The 21,419-nt window shown below is 30.4% G+C and overlaps 1 protein-coding gene across 2 annotated transcripts; it reads left to right on the plus strand.

The window, feature by feature from the left end:
• Positions 1-526: 526 nt before the first annotated feature.
• On the plus strand, positions 527-17,094 carry LOC118057668 (uncharacterized). 2 transcript variants are annotated; one of them, XM_073407637.1, is made up of 12 exons: positions 527-687; positions 986-1,119; positions 1,674-1,755; positions 14,434-14,504; positions 14,633-14,734; positions 14,842-14,931; positions 15,966-16,040; positions 16,130-16,162; positions 16,244-16,324; positions 16,440-16,483; positions 16,604-16,663; positions 16,739-16,979. In XM_073407637.1, the coding sequence occupies exons 1-11, from the start codon at positions 633-635 to the stop codon at positions 16,620-16,622; spliced, it is 786 nt and encodes a 261-aa protein (XP_073263738.1). In that variant the 5' UTR covers positions 527-632; the 3' UTR covers positions 16,623-16,663; positions 16,739-16,979. The 2 variants fall into 2 exon arrangements, with proteins under 2 accessions (XP_073263738.1, XP_034926196.1); XM_035070305.2 differs by lacking the exon at positions 16,440-16,483 and having other exon boundaries at positions 529-687; positions 16,739-17,094.
• The last annotated feature ends 4,325 nt before the right edge of the window (positions 17,095-21,419 follow it).

Raw genomic sequence — 21,419 nt, forward strand, 5'->3', positions numbered from 1 at the left:
AACTTTGTTAACAACTATTTTTTTTCATGATTTATAATTAAGAATTATAATTTTATCAAAACTCAAATGTAATTTAACCTAAACAATTCAAATAAATATGTTTTTTTTTTTTAAATAATTACTCTATGATAACTAATAAATATAATATCTATCTTCTTCAACACTTTTCAAACTTCAGACAAATCTAAAATTAATATATATATATATATATATACATGCTCGAGAAACACTCAGCGACTCTCAGTAACAAATAAATGATATATTTAAAAATAGATGATATCAATAAATCAAAATAATTTAAAATTATAAAAAATATTAATTTAAAATAAAAAAAATAAGAAAAATTTAAAATTTTTTTAAAATATTTTTAAAACATAGAAAAAACAAATACGTTAATAGCTTTTACTTGCAGAGAGTGAACTTTCACTTCTTTTTTCTCTCCTTTTGACTTTCTAAAACTCAGTAAAAAACAAAGAAAGGCTTACTTGTCAAACACCGCACGAAAATTCTAACCGGCCTTTTGATTTTTGAGAGAAAGAAAACGACAGAAATTATTCCTTTTAAATACACACAAAAAAAAGGAAAAAAAGTCATCGGCAGCCTCCATCGAGAGGAGGAAGAAGAAGAAAACGATGGCTTTGCAGGCAGGGGTCTCCACCTCCAAGGTTCTCATTCTCGTCGGTGCAGGTCGGTCCCCCCTCTCATCCTTCCTTTCCCTTCTCCTACTATATTTATAAAAGCTTTGAATAGAAATTTATTTATTTTGTTACGATGATTGACCCGATAAAGAATAATCTCTTTCAATCTTGGTTTTTTGCTTTGCAAATATCAGCATATCATATAAATTGAATTGGTAGAGTTTATCTTTTCTGTTTCTTGTTTGGTTGCAAAAATCTACGAATCTATGGTTATTTGATTGATTTTATTGTTCTTATTTATGCTAACATATTCCTTCAATCATGTCTCTCTGTGTTTTTTTTTTAAGGTTTGACTAGTTCGATTATTTTGAAAAATGGACGGTTGTCTGAACTCATTGGGCAGCTTCAAGAAGTACTCAAGGGTGTTGATCAAGTTGAGATCGCCCCCTACAAATACGACAGTGCTCTTCTTGCAGCCCAGGTTTTTGCTTTTGATTTATTTATTAATAAGAAATGGATTTTGTTTTCATAGAAAAGCATAACACAAAGGGATAATCATCTTGTTTTGATACGAAACAAAAAAAATAAAATAGCAGATTTCTCAACTATGTTTGAACAATGTCAGTTTAAATAAATGCAGAAGTGTGCTCATGTGGTTTTTTTTTTTTTTTAGTTATAAATTGAAATAACTTATTTCTGCATTAGTTTAGCACTGCTAGTTTTAGAGATCCTATGTGAAATCATCCCATGGAGGAAATCCTCAAATCAAATCAAGGGGGTTTTCTTCCCAGAACCAAAGAATTTTAGGTAGTTGAAGTCCATTGGAATTGTGATAGACTGCATTCCATGCGTGTTTTCTTCCTTTATGGTCGTAGTTGTATTATTATCTGTGAGTTTTGAGAAGATTTTTGAATCTTCTAAGGGGTGATTGTATCTTTTCAAACTGATTGACATGAATAACGTGCCAAACTCACCTTTATATTTTTCTTCAGGTTGACTGTTTTTTGATTTTTTTTGTATTCTCATGTGCCTTAGATTCGTCAATTGGCGCAAGAGATTAAGGAGTTGACCTTATCCAGTCCTGTAACCATCTACAATGGAAATTCAGCTTCTAATGGTAAGCATACCATATTTTTTCTTTAGAGCCTTAGATTCTAAGTAGTTTCCTTACTTTCTTGAAGCGATATTGATTCTTAGCAGTCCACTTTTTGCCATGTCCTTCAACTTTTATGTTCTCATGTTCTGAATTGAAATTTCCCTAGATCTTCTATTGATACTTGTATGCAGTAGACCAACCTTCTCAATGGGTTTAAAGTTGATTAAAGTGCATCAAATCTGTCAAGTTTTTGTCCGGCTCTAACAAATCAGTGCCTAAACAAGGACTAGATAACTCTCTAGGTAAAAATATTATAGGATTTAGAATTTTCTCTAAACATGTTTTTTTCCTGATGTCAGAACGTGATACTTCTATACTTGGAAGAAGAAAAAAACTTGACACGATTAAATAATTGATGTCTTCTCCCAAATACAAGAATGTCAAAGTAATAAATAATTCGGCAAGATCGAGGTCGATTAATTAATTCGGCAAAACCGGAGTCAAACCACATGGAGGTTAACTATACAAAACTATAAATAATAAAAGAAATAGAGTTGAAGAGAACTTTAAAGATGTGATATTAATGTAAAGATTCAACAAAGATAAAATAATTGTCAATGGTAGAAGATCCACTAATGGTATTTCAAATAAATATAGTATAATTTTTTTTTAATTATTCAACGCACAAAGAAGGTTTCAATCAGATGATATATCATTAATGACTCAGTTTAAATTATTAACATTATCATACTAATTATCTTATTTGAGTAACACCAATATTTGTAAAAGTTGTCAGGTATTCATGGTGCTAGCTTATATCAATAACAATTCGAATTCCTTTCATGGCACAAATATCAGTTATCCATACAGCAGGCTATGAAAGAATCAAGTATTTGTTGTGCCAAAGGTTGTACACCATGAATTTAGACTCATCACTTAACAAGTAAGATTTTAAGAATGAGTAAGATAACAATTATAAAACATGTTAATAACAAACTTTTTTGATTAAATTCCATGTTGAGTTTGTACTATACTTATTCTTACACTATTAGTGAAACTTTTTCACCTGGCAAAAATAAACTTAACTAAATATAATGAAGAAGAAAAACATAAATAAATAATATAAAAACATAATTATGATATAAATTAACTAAGTATAGTAAAGGAAATGATAAGCATAAATAAGAGATAAATGAGAATATAACATAAAATAAAACTTGAACATTATAAAAATACAAAAAAAGAAAGTAAAAACAATATCTTTATCTGAAAACCTAGATGCCTAAATATTTGGTAAATATCTCTTTTTATAAGCTAAAATTTAGAACTATTGATTTGGTGGCTAATTATTGATTTGGTGGTTGGATAAAACATCATTGATAACATCAGAATTTGAATACATGATCTTCATAAAAGTTGTGGTTATTTGTCTCAACTTTTTAACAAAAAAAGAATGGACTCATTTGAACTTTTAGAACTCAAGATATGAGCTAAACATCGAACAATGTCTAAGCTATAAGATAAATTCAGACTTTTCTTTTGTTGCTAAGATTTGAACCTGAAAACGACAATATTGAATCTTGAACTCTTTATGAATGTTTTAGGCATATGTCTTAGCTTTTATCAAGATAAACCACACATAAATTGAAGGTCTATAACTTTAGTTATGACCTAAAAACCAAATACTATTCTAGTTTGAATTGAATCAGCTCAACTAGAATTTTTTCTCTAAGCTCAACCATTTCTTTATCTTCTCAATTTTAATATTTAAACACATTAATTAATCCTCTGAATTGTAAGATATGCCTAATTTGCAAACCTGTATTTAAAATGAGCATTTATCATAAATTAAAGATATCTTATATTATCAAACTTGTTATTTATAAAACATGCTTAAGTTAAGGAATTTAATGATACTTTAAGTGTAATATGATATAAAAATTTAATGAAAATATACTTTTAAGTATCGATCACACCTCCAACCAGCTTATTTTTGGTCCTTGGTAATTAAAGCGTTAAAATAAAAAAAAACAATTTACAAAATCCAAAAATAAGACATTCATCATTTTATTTCCATTGATCTATTTAAATAAACTCACTCTTTTTAAATTTATATGTCTGTTACATATCTTTTAATCAATATATTAATAAATCTTTTTTTTTGTGCTCAATATATCAACATATAGTTATGGGGCTTTGCTTGAAAGAATACAAAATTTATTTCTAATGAAGGTCAATTTCCTTGCGTTATATATATATATATATATATATATATATATATATATATAATAAACAAAATCAATAATACAAAAATTTGTCAGCGGAGCAGTTGCATTATAGATCTAGCAGTTGTGTTGATACAATTTTTTATTCAAGGAAGATGCGTGCTGTCCCCTGCTCATTGACTATAAATAACCACGAGAGTAGAAGGGAGGGGGAAGAGAAAAAAGAGAAGAAAAAAAAAAGAAAAAAAAGAAGAAGAAAGAATTGATTTGCCACTATTCATATTTTTTTAGTTTTTCTTAACGAGAGTAGGATATTGTTTTTTTAAAAAAAACAATTTGAAAAATATCAAACATATCCCAACCATTGGATTCAATAGTGTTAGTTCTAGGCCTTTGATTTAATAGAATACAATAGGACTTACCACACTAGATTAAAACCCAAACACATCTTAGCCCTTGAAATAATCTAAGCTTTGATCCCGTTGTGCCACGTCACCCGGTGTATCGAGCTTTCGGTGCACCGCGCCACACCAGATCAAATCTCTGCTCATCCAGATCGTCCGATCAACCTGCAGATCGAGCTAATAATAGCCGCACAATCTTTTCATCAGAGATCCAACGGCTCACAGGCTTTAGTTACACTGGTGTACTGTGCTAGCGTTCACACCGTAGTATAACCCAGAGCCTCTCTCCTCTCGCCGGCGACTCTCTCTCTCTCTCTCTCTCTCCGATCTCCCATCTCCGGCCGTCTCAAGCCTCCAAACCACCACAGAAAGGTCGCCAACCTCCTACAAAGCAAAACCCTGGCCTTTTTCAGCGTTTTCGCCGCCTCATTTGGCCGGAAAAAGGCCTCGATCGTCGCCGGCCATCGAAGCTTCAAGTCATCGATTCTCCCTCATCAGCCATCAACGGCTGTTAAGACCACCGCCATCAGAATCCTTGACCTCAAATCTACCAGGATCGACTATCGGTTGGCATCAAAATATTTGTTTTTATAAACAAATATTGTTTGTCGACACGTCTCTTTTTATAGAAAAGGACCGATGTTAAAAAAGTTTAAATACCAAACAAATATGGATTATGTCCATGATTTGTTTTTGGTGACTCAGACGTAAATCTCCTTTTTAGGGTTAAACGTCGATATTTTAGACAAGTCTTCTATTTTTAGGGACTGATGTCATTTTTAACATGTCTTCTATTTTTAGGCACCGACGTTAACCATTTAAAATAATAATAATAAAACACACGTAAATCTTCTTCTTGTGTGTGCGTGTGTTTTTTGTTTTTTTTGTTTTTTGTTTTTTTGTATTTTGAGCTTATTTCAAATGATATTGTATTTTGAGCTTATTTGCAATTTTATTATTATTTTTTTAAATGGTTAACGTCGGTCCCTAAAAATAGGAGACGTTAAAAATGACACCAGTCCCTAAAAATAGGAGACTCGTCTAAAATATCAACGTTTAACCCTAAAAAGGAGATTTACGTCTGAGTTACCAAAAACAAATCATGGACATAATCCATATTTGTTTGGTATTTAAACTTTTTTGACATCGGTCATTTTCTATAAAAAGAGACGTGTCGACAAACAATATTTGTTTATAAAAAACAAATATTTTGATGTCATTAAAAAATAGGTATAACTATTCTTGAGAAGTTGGGCTTTGCACTCACGACCGATAATATGATAAGATGGGTGTTGGACCCATGTTTTTTTATGTTTATTTTTTTGTTTATTTTTTTTACATGCAAGAAAATTTATATACAAAATAAAAAATGTTAGAAATATATAAAAAAATTACTTAGGTAAAAGACTGAAATACCCTTGGATTTCTCAAAAAAATACAAAAATGCCACTGGCAGCGCGTGTGGCTCACGCATGGTTACTGTTGGTGGCGGCGAAATTTTCTGGCGAGATTTCTGGCAAACCGATGGTCGATCCTGGTAGATCTGAGGTCGAGGATTCTGATAGTGGTGGTCTTGACAGTCGTTGATGGCTGATGAGGGAGAATCGACGCCTTGAAGCTTCGGTAGCCGGCTACGATCGCGACCTTTTTTCGGCCAGATGAGGTGGCAAAAACGCTGAAAAAGGCCAGGGTTTTGCTTTGTAGGAGGTTGGCGACCTTTCTGTGGTGGTTGACGTGACGCAACGGGATCAAAGCTTAGATTATTTCAAGGGCTAAGATGTGTTTGAGTTTTAATCTAGTGTGGTAAGTCCTATTGTATCCTATTAAATCAATGGCCCGGAACTAACATTATTAAATCTAACAGTTGGGATATGTTTGGTATTTTTCAAATTGTTTTAAAAAAAAAACAATATTACTCGTGAAGAAAAACTAAAAAAATATGAATAGTGGCAAATCAATTTTTTTCTTCTTCTCTTTTTTCTCTTCCCTCTTCCTTCTGCTCTCGTGGCTATTTATAGCCAATGAGCAGGAGACAACACGCATCTAATTTACCTTAAATAAAAAATTGTATCAACACAACTACTCCATCTATAATGCAACTGCTCTGCTGACAAATTTTTGTATTATTGATTTTGTTTTATTAAATATAATAATAATTATTTATATAGGTAAAATTAAAAATTCAAATCAGTATTAGAAAAAGTCCGTTTCAACTGCAAAAAAAAAAAAATTGGAATACAAAAAAAAACATTTGATGGGTATCAACCCGGTAAACCGGGTCTTGACCGAAAAATAATGGTTTTGACCCGAAACAACCTGAAAACTCATTTTTTACCCTGGTCGACATGGTTTGACCCATATTAACCTGGTGGACTCGGTATTGATAAAAAATGATAGTTTTGACCGAAAATTGACGGTTTTGACCCGAAACGTCATGAAAACTCATTTTTTACCCTGATCGACATGGTTTGACCCGTATTGACCCGGTGAAATCGGTTTTGGTCGAAAATGATGGTTTTGACCCGAAACGGCATGAAACTCATTTTTTACCCTGGTCGACATGGTTGGACCCGTATTGACCCGGTGGACTTAGTTTTTATGAAAAGATGCGGTTGACTCGAGAACAATATATTTTTGAATTTTAAACTTTTTCTTAATTTTTTGGATTTTTATGAATAATAATAGAAATAAAATAACATACATCCAAAATTGGGTTACAACAAACGACATTGTGTATTACAAGTCCATCTGACACATCTGTGATAGATTTTCAATCGTTTTGTACGATGTTTCTTTCATAAAATTGCTTTTACTCTTCCTAGACATGTGAAATAAAAGAATTGGAAGACTCACCTGATAAGTGGACATTTGCTTCAATTATCCAGCGAATATCTTCAAGAATACTATGGTGTATTAACAACCTCAATTTTTAACACCTAGCATGATAAAATTTTTAATCGCATTTTGAGGCAAAGTAGGAAAATAGTTTTTCAAATTTTCAAGAGTAGTGTATTTTTTCAGATGAGAAGTGGAGAAGAGATGCAAAGAAAAGAGGACGAACAAGGAATTGAACAAATATATAAACATATATAAGTTATCATGGGAAATTGAAAGAACTAGTATAAGAGTCACGAAATATCATTATTCGTCCTTTGACTGAGGTTGAAGAGACTAGCTAAACAAAAGTCACAAAATAGGAACACTAAAACAATGTGAGAGAAACAAAATAATCAGTCTTTATAAACAAGATCACTCGAATCAATGAATTCATTTTCGTTATAAAAATTATCAAGGTAAGCTTTCAAACAATATCCATTTACCTTAAAAACATTGCTATTCTTTGGATTCTCAATATCAAAGACCTCATAAAGATACACATGTTTCATAATAAATGGATCGCTCTATCTTGATCTTAGCTTTCCAGGAAATAAATGGAGTTGAGAATTATATAACAAAACTTTTTGACCAACATCAAATGTTTTTCTCAAGATTTTCTTGCCATGAAACTCTTTGATTCTTGCTTTATGAATTTTTGAATTCTCATATGCATCATTTGTTATTTCCTCAAGCTCATTTATCTGTAACTTACGCAACTAACTAAAATCATTAAGGTTTTAATTGAAAACTTTAATAGCCTAATAAGCTTTATGTTCAAGTTCCACAGGCAAGTGATAAGATTTTCTATAAACTAGCCTATATATAAGGTAACAAACATAATGATATTTTAAAAACAGTTCGATAAGCTCAAAGTGCATCATTAAGTCTTAAAGACCAGTTTTTCCAATTAGGGTTCATTGTTGTTTTTAAGATTTGTTTGATTTTCCTATTACCAAGTTATACTTGCCCACCTTTTTAGGGTGATAAGGGTGATAAATTTGTGTGTGATTGTATATTTTTTCATTAAAGATTCAAATGGCTTGTTGCAGAAATGTGTTCCACCATCACTTACAATGACTCGAGGGATTCCAAATCGACTCAATATTTTATTTCTAAAACTTAATCACTGTTTTATGATCATTATATCGACTTGTTAGTGCCTCTATCCATTTTGATATATGATATATTATGACTAATATATACAAAAAATGAAATGATAAAGGCAATGGACCCATGAAATCTATTCACCATCAATCAAAGATTTTAAAGACAAAAATATGATTTAAAAGCATTATGTGATGTTTTGAAATATATCCTAACTTTTGATAATTTTCACAAGTTTTGCAAAATGCATGTGTGTTCTTGAACATGATGGACCAATAAAATCCATATTATAAAATTTTTGATGTCTTTTTTGACGAGAAATGACCCCTAAATGCCTTAAAATGATAAAATTTAATGACACTATTTACCTAATTGTCGGGAATACATCTTTAAAATAATTGATGAGTATAATACTTGAATAAGTAAGGCTCATCTCAATAAAAGTCCTTTACTTGGCTTAAAAACCTTTTTTTATCTTGGGTACCCCAACAAGTTGACAAATCTCTTGTAACAAGAATAAATAAAAACATTAAGTTATTTTAAAAAAAAACAAAAAAAAAGGAATAATATATATTTAAAGTTAACCTTAAAAAAAAACATATTAGAATAAATTTTGTTTTCTTTCAAGTAAAGCCTTATACTATGTGTTGATATATTGAGTATAAAAAGAAAGTTTATTAATATCTTGATTAAGAGGTATGTAACAGACATATAAATGTAATGAGAATTTGTTTATTTGAATAGATCAATGAAAGTAAAATGATGAATGCCTTGTTTTTGGATTTTGTAAATTGTTTTTCTATTTTAATGCTTTAATTACCAAGGATTAGTAATAAGCTGGTTGAGGGGTGTGATCTTTACTTAAAAGTGCATTTTCATTAAGGTTTTATATCATCATATTGCGCTTAAAGTATCATTAAATTCCTTAACTTAAGCATGTTTTATAATAACATGTCTGATAATATAAAATATGTTTAATTTATGATAAATACTCATTTTAAATGCAGGTTTGCAAAATAGACATATCTCACAATGCAAAGTATTGATTGATTTGTTTAATTATTGAAATTAAGAAGATAAAAAGAGAATTAAGCTTAAAGAAGAAATTCTAGTTGAGTTGGTTTAATTGAAACTAGAATACTATTTAGTTTTTGGGTCATAATTGAAGCTGTAAGTTTGATATATATATATATATATATATATATATATATATATATATATATATATATATATATATGTGGTTTATCTTGATGGAAAGCCAAAATATAGGTCTAAAATATTAATGAAAAGTCCAGACTTCACTATTGTTATTTTCAAGTTCAAATTTTAGTAACAAAAGAAAAGTTTGAATCTATCATACAGTCTAGACACTGTTCAATATTCAGCTAATATCTAGAGTTCTAGAAGTCCAAATGAGTCAATTCATTTTCGGTTGGAAAGCTAAGACAAATACCCATAACTTTAAAAAAGATCATGTGTTCAAATTCTAATATTATTAATGACGCTTTGGTTAGCCATCAAATCAATAACTAACCATTAAATCAATAGTTTTAAATTTTAGCCTATAAAAGAAGGCATTTATCATACATTTAGACATCTGGGTTTCCAGATAAAGATATTGCTCTTGCTTTCTTGCTTTATATTTTTGTAATGTTCAAGTTTTATTTCATGTTATATTCTCATTAATTTCTTGTTTATGCGTATAATTTCATTTACTCATCAATTTATTATTTTGAGACTCATGCATTTGGGAGAAGACATTAATTATTTAATTGTGTCAATTTTTTGGTGTCGTTGCTGGAGAAGTAGGTTACTGTATAAATTATAAATTTTATTTTATTTAATTTTGTCTAATTTTTTTTTCTTTTCCCTTTCATTTTTACACTTGTATAAGAGTCTGGTCATGCATATTAAGTGATAGACTTTCTAGGAAATCTTTATCCTCTTCAAAAAACATGGTCGAAGAGGATAACTAGACACTTGATAATGAGAATAACCGTGTTAGATTACTTAGCGACCATATGAATCCAACAAAAACAAGTGCACCATCATGTATAGTTTTTCTTCTTGATGCATTTCACTTCAATTTTAAACTAGGTATTATTCAACTTTTATCTACTTTTCATATCTTAGATTTAGAAAATCCATACTTGCATTTGAGAGAATTTGATGAGGTTTGTAACACTTATAATGACTCAAATTGTAGCATTAACACAAACATATTAAAGCTTTTTTTTTTTCTTTAAAAGATAAAGCTAAAACATGGTTGCAAAATATGAGGTCAGGATCCATTTGTGATTGAAATAAAATGTAACAAAAGTTTTTGAAGCTTTTTCCTTGTAGAACAAACTTTTTCAAAAGATAAATCACCATTTTCACTAAAAAATTAGGAGAAACATTTTACCAGTATTGGGATAGGTATAGAGACTTGCTTAATACATGTCTTCATCATGGTTTTGAAACATGAAAATTAGTTTCATACTATTATGAAGGGTTCACACCTAAAGATAGGCAAATGGTGGAATTGATGTGAAATAGAACTTTTGAAGATAAATACTCTGATGAAACAATGGAGTACATAAATTTGTTAGTTGAAAATGCTCAAAATTGAAACACTATAGGCACTTATGAGGCATTGGGTGAAAATCAGTCTCATATATCTAGTGGAGGCATGTACAACCTTAGGGGTGATCATGGCTTCCAAGCCAAATTTGCATTTTTAGCTAGAAAAATCGAGGCACTAAAATTGAAAATGAGTGGTCAATTAAAATCTATTTAAGAAATTGTGTGTCAAATCTGTGAAACTAATGAATACTTAACCAATGATTATCCAACTTTGTTATCTTTTAAGGAATGTCTTCATGAACAAGCCAATGCTTTAAATAGTTTTCAAATGCCACATGTTAATGAATACTTGCAATCGTATAACCCTAGTTGGAGAAATCATTCAAATATTAGTTGGAAGAGTAGTAACAATAATACACAAATTGATTTGACTTGATTCATATATTAGCTTCTTGAGCTACTTGCACTTGATTTGTATTGTCCTTTGGGATTTTACCGTGGTTGAGAAGGAAACTTATCTTTCTCTTGAAAACTAAGAGTACTTTGAGCATTTTGAGTGTTGTTTATCTCTTGCTTTTCAATGAATGCATTTAGTGTTTCCTTAAGATTTTTTCTAGGATGGGAACATAAAGAGATGCATATCCATGAGAATTTTAAAAATTATGGTGTGCTTAAAATGGTGGTTGTGAAGTTTCTGTATTATTATTACTACTTTTCCAATTGAAATTTAGATGATTTTTCCAACCAGGATTTTATGCTTGCGAGTATGAATTAGGATTTAACCTTTAAAAACTGTTTAAAGCATTAGCTTGTTCATAGATACATTCCTTGAAATAAGGCAAAGTTGGACAATTATTGATTGGGTATTTATTAGTTTCACAGATTTGACACAATTTCTTGAACAAATTTTAATTGACCACTCATTTTCAATTCTAATGCCTTGATTTTTCTAGCTAAAGATGCAAATTTAGCTTAGAGGGCATGATCTTTTCTAAAATTGTACATGCCTCCACTAGATGCACGAGGTTGAGTTTTACCTAGTGCTTGTAGTGTTCCAATTTTGAGTATTTTCAGCTAACAAGTCTATGTACTCCATTGCTTCATCAGAGTCTTTATCTTCAAAAGTTCTATTTCACATCAATTCTACCATTTGCCTATCTTTAGGTGTGAACCCTTCATAATAGTGTGAAACCAATTTTCATGTTTCAAAACCATGATGAGGACATGTATTAAGCAAGTCTCTATACCTATCCCAACACTGGTAAAATGTTTATCTTGATTTTTTTAGTGAAAATGGTGATTTATCTTTTAAAAAAATTTGTTTTATGAGAAGGAAAAAGCTTCAAAAACTATTGTTGTATTTTATCCCAAGCACAAATGGATCATGACCTCAGATTTTACAGCCATGTTTTAGCTTTATCTTTTTTTTTTTTTTTTAAAAAAAGCTTTAATCTGATGGTGTTAATGCTACAATTTGAGTCATTATAAGTGTTACAAACCTCATTAAATTCTCTCAAATTCAAGTATGGATTTTTTAGATCTAAGCTATGAAAAGTAGTTAAAAGTTGAATAATACCTGGTTTAAATTGAAGTGAGATGTATCAGGAGGGAAAACTATAGATGCTGGTGTAGTTGTTCTTGTTAGATTTATATGGTCACTAAGTGTTTTAACACGGTTATTCTCATTATAAAGTGACTAGTTATTCTTTTCGATCATGTTTTCTGAAGAGGATGAAGATTTCATAGAAAGTCTACAACTTGATATGCATGACCACACTCTCATGCAAGTGTAGAAAGAAAAGAGAAAAATTAGATAAAATAAATTTCATAATTTATATAGTAACTTACCTTTCCAGCAACGACACCAAAAACTTGACACGATCAAATAATTGCTGTCTTTTCTCAAGTGTAGAGTGTCAAAGTAATAAATAACCTGACAAGAGTGGGTTGATCTACAAGGAGATTAACTATACAGAACCATAAATAATAAAAGAAACAGAGTTGAAGAAAACTTTTGAGATGTGATATTAATGTAAGGATAAAACAAAATTGCCAAGGTTAGAGGATCCACTAATGGTATTTCAAATAAGTATAATCCAAATGAAAACCATACATAAATGAGGTTCCGATCAGATGATTTATCATTAATGACTCGTTTTAAGTTATTAACATGATGATACTAATTATTTTATTTGAGTAACACCAATACTTGTAAGTGTTGTCAGGTATTCATGATGCTAACTTATATCCACAACAAATCCAGTTTCTTTCATAGCATAAATATCGGTTATCCATATAGTAGGCTATGAAAGAATCAAGTATTTGTTGTGCCAAGTGTTGTACACCATGAATCTAAACTCATCACTTAACAAACAGGATATTAAGAATAAGTAAGATAACAATTATAAAACATGTTAATAGCAAACTTTCTTGAAATAAACATTAAAGTTCATGTTGAGTTTGTACTATACTTATTCTTACACTATTAGTGTAATTTTTTCACCTTGGCAAAAATAAACTTAACTAAATATAATGAAGAAGAAAAACATAAATAAACAAGATAAGAACATGATTATGATATAAATTGACTAATTATAGTAAAAAAAAATGATAAGCATAAACAAGAGATTAATGAAAATATAACATGAATATTATAAAAATACAAAGAAAGAAAGTATGAGCAATATCTTTATTTAAAAACTCAGATACCTAAATGTATGATAAATACGTCCTTTTATAAGCTACGATTTAGAACTATTGATTTGGTGACTACACAAAATGTCATTGATAACATCAGAATTTGAACATATGATCTTCATGAAAGTTCTGGGTATCTGTCTCAGCTTTTCAACCAATAAAGAATGGACTCATTGGACTTTTAAAACTCGAGATATGGGCTGAACACTGCACAATATCTAGGTTGTAGGACAGATTCAAACTTTTTTTTTTTTGTTGCTAAGATTTGAACTTGAAAACAACGGTATTGAATCTTGAACTCTACATGAATGTTTTAGATATATGTCTTAGCTTTCTATCAAGATAAACCATACATAAATTCAAGGCTTACAATTTCAATTATGACTAAAAACCATATAGTATTCTAGTTTGAATTGAACTTAACTGGATTTTCTTCTCTAAGCTTAGCCTTTTCTTTATCTTCTCAATTTCAATAGTTAAACACCTCAATCAATCTTCTGAATTGTGAGATTTAACTATTTTGCAAACCTGCATTTAAAATGAGTATTTATTATAAATTAAAGATATTTTATATTATCATATTTATTATTTTTAAACATGCTCAAGTTAGTAAATTTAATAATACTTTAAGTATGATGATACAAAACCTTAATGAAAATACACTTTTAAGTACCGATCAGAAAACATTCAGGTCTAGTTATTGTGTTAGCATTTCTCATAAGTGCATAGTTTTATTAGATATTTTTGGCAAGTTGCAACATTTCCATTTGTCCATCTTATAAGAGTTCAAAATGTAACAACACTTGTAAATTCTCTTGCACACATAGGGAGTTTTTCATCTTACCTAGTGCCAGCTGCTGCTCTTGGAGCAATGGGATATTGTTACATGTGGTGGAAGGCAAGATTCTTAATGCTTAAAATTAAAACTATTTCTTCGCACAAATGCTGATAGTGTTGCACTTGTTAGCACATTGGCTTCTTGCTGATTGAGGTGTGTATGCATCGTCTATTTGCTTTATGGCACAGGACTGGTCATTTTCAGATGTAATGTTTGTAACAAAGAAAAATATGGCAAATGCTGTTGCAACTGTGTCAAAACAAATGGAGAATGTATCAGAAACATTGGCTGTAAGTAGGACTATTCTTTTGAATAAGACTTATGTCTTAGATAGCAACTCTATTTTTTGGATCCTTTGCAGTATTCTTAGTTCTCAATCGGCCATGAAATTGTGCAGTCAACAAAAAGACATCTAACAAAAAGGCTGGAAAATCTGGACTGGAAGATTGAGGAGCAGATGGAAACATCTAAGCTCATTGCCAGTGATGTACTCTCAATATTCTCCTTTTACTATTGATGGATATCAATTATTTCTCTCTTTTTTTTCCCATCTTTCTTCATTTCCTAGGCATAAGGTGTGCTTAATTGTATACAAGCCAAGCTTAGCTAACCAACACTTAACATGTCCAGCTCAGCTTGTAGAAATATGTAGCACAGTAGGAACATGAACTTGAACTTGACTGAGCTCCCGAGTGAACCTGGTCTGTTATGTGATCATAGAACCGAAAGGCATCATGATGTAGAGTAGAAAAGAGAAGGGAAAAGGCATAATAATAGAGAGGAAATAAGGTAGAGAAGAGGGACATTTAATTTGATTCAGAAATGAAAAATCATGTGCCTGTTAAGCAACGGAAGGTTGGATTTGAGAATCTGGTGAAACCAAAGGTTACAACAGCTTAATTTCTTACACAAAGTTGTGATTGAGAAAACATGTAATATATAAGCTACATTAATAGATTTCCCCTGTTTTCTTTTGGCACAATATTTTCTTTCTTTTTGGTGTAGCTTAAATAGTTCACCACAGTGACTTCACTCTATTCCTTGCCTGTAGTGACATGGACTTAACTATATAGCTTAATTTCTTACACAAAGTTGCTTAATAAAGAAGAACCTTGTTTGATATTGAGAACCTATTTATCTGTTGATTTGGGTACAGTTAGAATTTGCGATCATGGTTTATTGTGGTGGTAGAAGTATTGGGTGCGGAGCAACATCGCATTGAAGAGCACAACTTCATCCCAGTGACTCTTCAGATAATCCCGTTTTACATAGAATAGGACCACGTAATGATCTTCACAAAGGAAGGTCTGCATCCACCATGCCCAAAGGATTCTCTTTCTGATAAATTAAGAAAAATGTGGAAATTTGTGTCCCAATGCATCTGATTCTGTTTCTTATGAACTCCATACCCACTCACAAATGAATAAGCAGACAGCAGATATTATTTTAACTAGATCATCTCATATCAAGATAGACATGTATTTCAGCTATGGTTCTACTTGCAATATTATTTGCATGCAGGTAGATGAGATGAAATCAAACCTTTCCCAAATCGGATATGATGTTGAATCAATCCATCAAATGATATCTGGCCTGGTGAGTTGTGATGCGGCTTCTTATTTCTTAAATTTAGTTCTGATTGAAGGATGCCTTGTTGATTCCTCATATCTCAAAAATCTCAACAGGAAGGAAAGCTTGAACTTCTCGAAAGCAAACAGGTTTCATTTCGTCTTCTTACTCAATGAGTTCCTTCTAACAATATGCAGGGGCTCAGAAATGTTTGAATCCATGCCATGCAGGATACCACAAACTCTGGTCTCTGGCACCTATGTCAATTTGCTGGAGGCTTTAAAGATGGGCTTGGTACTAAAGTTTATCAGGTCTGATAACCATCTGCTGCAATTTCACCTCCTTTCCACTTACAATAATTTTGGGTGATGGACGTTTTGCCAATTATCCACTATCTCCCTGCCTCTTCCCTCTTCCTTCTCCCAGCTTGCTTCGCCACCTTTATTGGCAACTACATGGATAATGCCCAGGTTGTGACCCTGGCTCTGTGAGGTGTTGAGGGATGGGCTTCTTGGGCTGATTCCGGTCGCACCTTGTGAATCGTTGTACTTGGTTACTAATTGAACTATTTTACCTTGGGATTTTGGTAGGATGTTGGTGCTAAGCTAGCGAACCCTTCAGCAATGGCATATGAAGAAAGGTCTCTAAAGGTATGTCAACTCACATTTTCTTCACTTATTTCCTCAGTCCATTTTCCATGATCATGGTCCATCATACTGTTTCAGGGTCTTCAATTTATTGCTGAAACCAAAGAGTCGGATAAGGTTGAGAAACCAGTAGAAAATGTGAAGAATGATCTTGATACATGCCCTGCTGAAAAAGTCAAAACTGTGAAGACGAGAATACACAGGTCATATCCGGTTGGGTTTTCTTTGACCCGAGACATTGTCGGATCTGGCATATAGATTTCAATTATCTACTGGATGTTTTTTTTATTTTTTATGCAAACATCCTTTCTTTTGATTCCATGATGTGCATGGTTCGTTAGATTGACTTGTCGATTCTTGCATTGAAAAATGCGGGTTAGCTTTGGGATGCTCAAGTGTATTTTCCCTTTGCTTACAGGATTCTTTTGATTCCATGATTTGCTCTGATTTTTTTTTTGTTTGCTAACTACATGTCAATGCTACCTCTTGAAATAAACCTCCAAGCATTTTGAGAAGGTTTTTTTTATGCAGATGGAAGTAGGAGTACAAAAAAAAGATAGAATTTGAAGAATGAAAAAGGGTTGCAAACACATCCTAAATTCAAGTTTTATTTTCTGAAATAAAGTTCAATAAATTTGTCTTTTTACTAGTTTTACAACATTTTTAAATAGGCAAGAAAAATCAATCTTTGCTAGCATCAATAATCAGAATCTTATAATGGAAAAAAAAAAATTGAAATTAAATAAGAAATCCAAAAAATTAAAGAAAAATAATAAAATTGATTCAAGCATTATCTTTTGAGTCTGGTTTGAGAAAATCTGTATAGCAGATGACTTAGTAGAGCAAGTCTCCAATGGAATTGAGTTTTGAGACTCCTGAAAAAAAAATTAATTAAGCTTGATCCAATTGAAAAAAAAAAAAAAAAAAAAGCAGCTCAATCCAACTGAAAAAAATTAATCTTGATTCATCGGTGTAATAGAAAGTTATGATATTTTCTTTAATTATCATGCTAATTTGATGCAACTATAATTTTTTTGGACTTATCTTTATTTTATTGATTAATAAAAATATTTGTTAGATTATTTTTATAACTTTTCTGCTTAAAAAAAATAAAAAAAATAATCTATTTATTTATAGATTTACCATTATTTTTCATTTAAAGTATAAAATACCACTGAAATTAGGGTTTTTTTTTTTTTGTTAAAAAAAATAGCTGTTACTCTCCCTTCTGCAAGTACAACAATGCCACCACTGACAATTATTTAAAAACACCATTTTATTCTAAAAAACACCCCAAAAATTACAAAAGCATAACAACATCATTTTCTTCTCAAACAAGCTGCAAAAGGTCTAGATTCAAGCAAATTTTTTAAAAGCAGAGGAATACAATATTCTTCTTAAACAAGCTGTAAAAATTAAGTTTGGGCCAATTTTTGAGAGCTTAAGACACCATATTGTTCTCTAATCTCCACCTAACAACATTGCTATCCACAATCCAGAATAGGCTGCCACAATCTCTACCAAATACCTAAGATATATTTTCATATTCTCCATCAAATTTGACAAATAAACACTTATTAACATGTCATCATCTACATCAACTGCTTACAAATTGTAATAGTTTGGATGAACTCAAGTTAGAAAATAGAAAATACATGAAATGTAAAAAAAGAACAACTGTTAGGATATTAAAAACAAAAGCAAGTAAGAATAAGCCATTTTACAGATGTGATGACATGTCATGTGACAATACTTCCATTGATTGGTGTTGTCGCATATGTGTAGTATTACGGTGATCATTTTCTCGGAGTGGGTTATTTTTGTTGATGGCTGGAAAAAATAAGGAATTTTTGTTTCTTATCAGTAAAAAAAGAATATAGTTGTCATTTAGTATTTTGATCACTATGAATCATAACTAGTTTCAATGTCTGAATAGAGGCATCATATGTTTGATATAAAGTAAAGTATCACCCCTAATACACCTTACCTAAGATAAATTGCATTGTTTGTTTGTCTGATATAAAATAATGTATTGTTGTGTTTTCTAACTGTTGGTCTATCGAACATTTTAAAAAAATCATCTTCAGTAAGGAGGTTATTATATTATTTAGTTAAAACTTAACCATTCTAATGTAAAAAAGAAAGTGTTTTTTTATTCAATATCAGGAATACGTCTTACGTATAAGTTCATAATCTCGTATATTAAAAGAAAACAAAATAAAATTTTTGGCGCTTTTAAAATGTAGGCCAAGTTTTTATTACTTTAATAAATTGGTTATTAAATAAAAAAATCATAAAAAAATATCAAAAAAGTATTTTTTTGAATTTTTAATAAATCATGTCTTGTATATTTTTTATTTTTATTATTTGTAAAAATATGATTTTTTTTTTAATGTTTTGTAACTTTTGAAGAAAAGCAAGTATATTTAATATTAGGTCAACATTTTATAGTATAAGTTTACAATCCAAATATTAAATAAATTGGTTGGAAAATATGTGAGGGATCCAAAAATAATTTTAAAATGGTTCTTGAATTTTTTCATAATTTTTGAAAATTATTTTGGTTAGGGTTTGTTTGGAAAAAAACACAAAAAAATAAGAACATAAATATGTTTGGAAAATCAGTGGGCCGTGTTTGGCAAAACACGCCCTTATCAATAAAAAAAAAAATAGGCTTAGAAAATACCTCAAGGCTGTGTTTTAAAAACACACCTTAAGAACAAAAACGATGATGTTTTTTCCTTTGCAAAAATTTCATCCAGCCAAACATGACCTTAAGTTGATGGACTCAATGCTGGGCTCCTTAGCCTAAATCTCAAGCTTGAAAATAGAACCCAAAATCATAAAAAGAAAGATCAAAATATCAAAAATCCTTGAATATTGCTGAAGAATACCGAGAAAACCAAGAAAAAAAACCAAAACCAAAAACTTGATTTCATATTAGATTTTGTTAAATCATCAACACAAAAAGATGCAACTTGCAACACTAAAACATAATCATAAATCAAACAACTAAAATGAACTACAATATGAACAAGCCAACCCTAACAATAACAAAACCCTAAACCAAACATTCAAAAGTTTTAGGGATCGATTGATCCAAGATAAGCTTTAAGAAAATCAAATAAAGGTGTAAAATGGTAATGTGTGTTATATAGCTTTGATAAAAGTCAATAAAGAGGCTAAAACATCAACACTTGAATAGACCCAAATCTATGTTCAAGAACATTCAAAGCTAAAATCCAAATATTCATCTCTTAAACCCAGAAAACTTAACAATAAGACCTAAATATAGTAGCCTTGACTCACTCATGTACACTTCAACAAACATAAGAAAACATCAACAAAAAGCAGAAAATGAATGCAACAATACTTAGATCAAGCTTCAAAGCAAACATATTTTGAAATCTAACAAATTAAAAAGATTAATCTTCCACATCATTTAGGTTTTAAAAACATGAAACCTGTTTAAATTTCAAAGTGGCTAGTTAAAACTCAGGAAAGGTAAGCCTATATTTAGAAAATATTTTAAAAGGTCGAGGGGATCTTAAAAACGGTGATCCATGTGGACGCTAGGGAAATTTCTAAAGGTCAAAGAGGAGCGAATCCATGTTGATACTCATACTTAAAAAAAATATATTTAAGAGGCAGAGGAGACAAATCAATGAAGGGTGGTTCTATTGCACTAGAAAAACTAAGTATATCCTTTAGAGCATCTCCAACCGAGAAGGTAAAAGAAGAGCCAAAAGGAAAATCTTGTACTTTTAGTTTTTTTATTTGTTTCTGTCCACTCTAACCAGGTAGCCATAATGAAAGCGAAAATAGATGTTGAATATGATAAAAGCTATTTCTATTTTTTTCTGTAGCAAAAGGCAAATGAAGACGTTGGCAACCGTTTTTTTCTACGTTGATTTATATCTATTGGCCAACGTCTTCATTTTGTATCTGTTGGCCAACGTTAATGTTTTTCATTTTAAAGCAGAACCAACATAAGGAAAAAGACAACATTTAAGCAAAACAGAGGAAAAAAAAAACTTACCTGCAAATTTCACCCTTCTCTCTGATTTAGAAAACAAGAATTAATTGTTTTCTGGTTAATTAATAACATCGATTGTGTTAATTAGCTGAAATCAAAAGGTATGTTTGCTTAAAGACTTTTTCTATTTTTATTATTTTTTTGCATCTCTTGATTTTTATTTGCTATTTGTAATGATATTTATTTCTTTGTTATTTTATGTTTTTGATATGGGTTAAGGAAGACAATTTTTATTTATATTGTTATCTTTGATAGAATTAAAAGAAAGTAATGATGGTAACTGATATTGATAAAAACATGGAGTGACATATCTTAAATTTATTTTTTATTGTCTATTTTAATTTTATGTCAATTATATTTTTCTTGTTAAAAATGCAAATAAACCAAGTGATTAGATTAATTGTATGATTAGATTAATGTTAGAACAAGTAGAAGGCAATTCTTATTATTAATTCACATGTATGGAAATTATAAAATTGCTAAACATTCAATATGAGCTTCCTTTACACCATTTTATAAGGTTTTAACTTGAGGGTTTTTTTTTTTTTTTAATGTAGATGGATTCAAATTTTCCAAGCTCTTTTACCAACTTTCTTATAAGCGAGTCAGGAGATATTCTCTCTCAACCAAGTGATTCTAATCAATTAATTAATAACTTAACATACTCGATTTTAAATGTCAATACAATAAAAAAATCACAAAGAAGTAAAAACTTTTCACCAT

The sequence above is a fragment of the Populus alba genome, chromosome 2 (genome assembly GCF_005239225.2).
Source record: "Populus alba chromosome 2, ASM523922v2, whole genome shotgun sequence".
Classification (NCBI taxonomy): domain Eukaryota; kingdom Viridiplantae; phylum Streptophyta; class Magnoliopsida; order Malpighiales; family Salicaceae; genus Populus; species Populus alba.

Excerpts from the sequence above, each read along its gene's own strand:
- LOC118057668 (XM_035070305.2), top strand. The coding sequence starts at position 633 with ATGGCTTTGCAGGCAGGGGTCTCCACCTCCAAGGTTCTCATTCTCGTC. Across the intron at positions 14,735-14,841 it reads ATGTATCAGAAACATTGGCT|TCAACAAAAAGACATCTAAC; the intron begins GTAAGTAGGACT and ends GAAATTGTGCAG. Across the intron at positions 16,664-16,738 it reads ATGAAGAAAGGTCTCTAAAG|GGTCTTCAATTTATTGCTGA; the intron begins GTATGTCAACTC and ends ATACTGTTTCAG.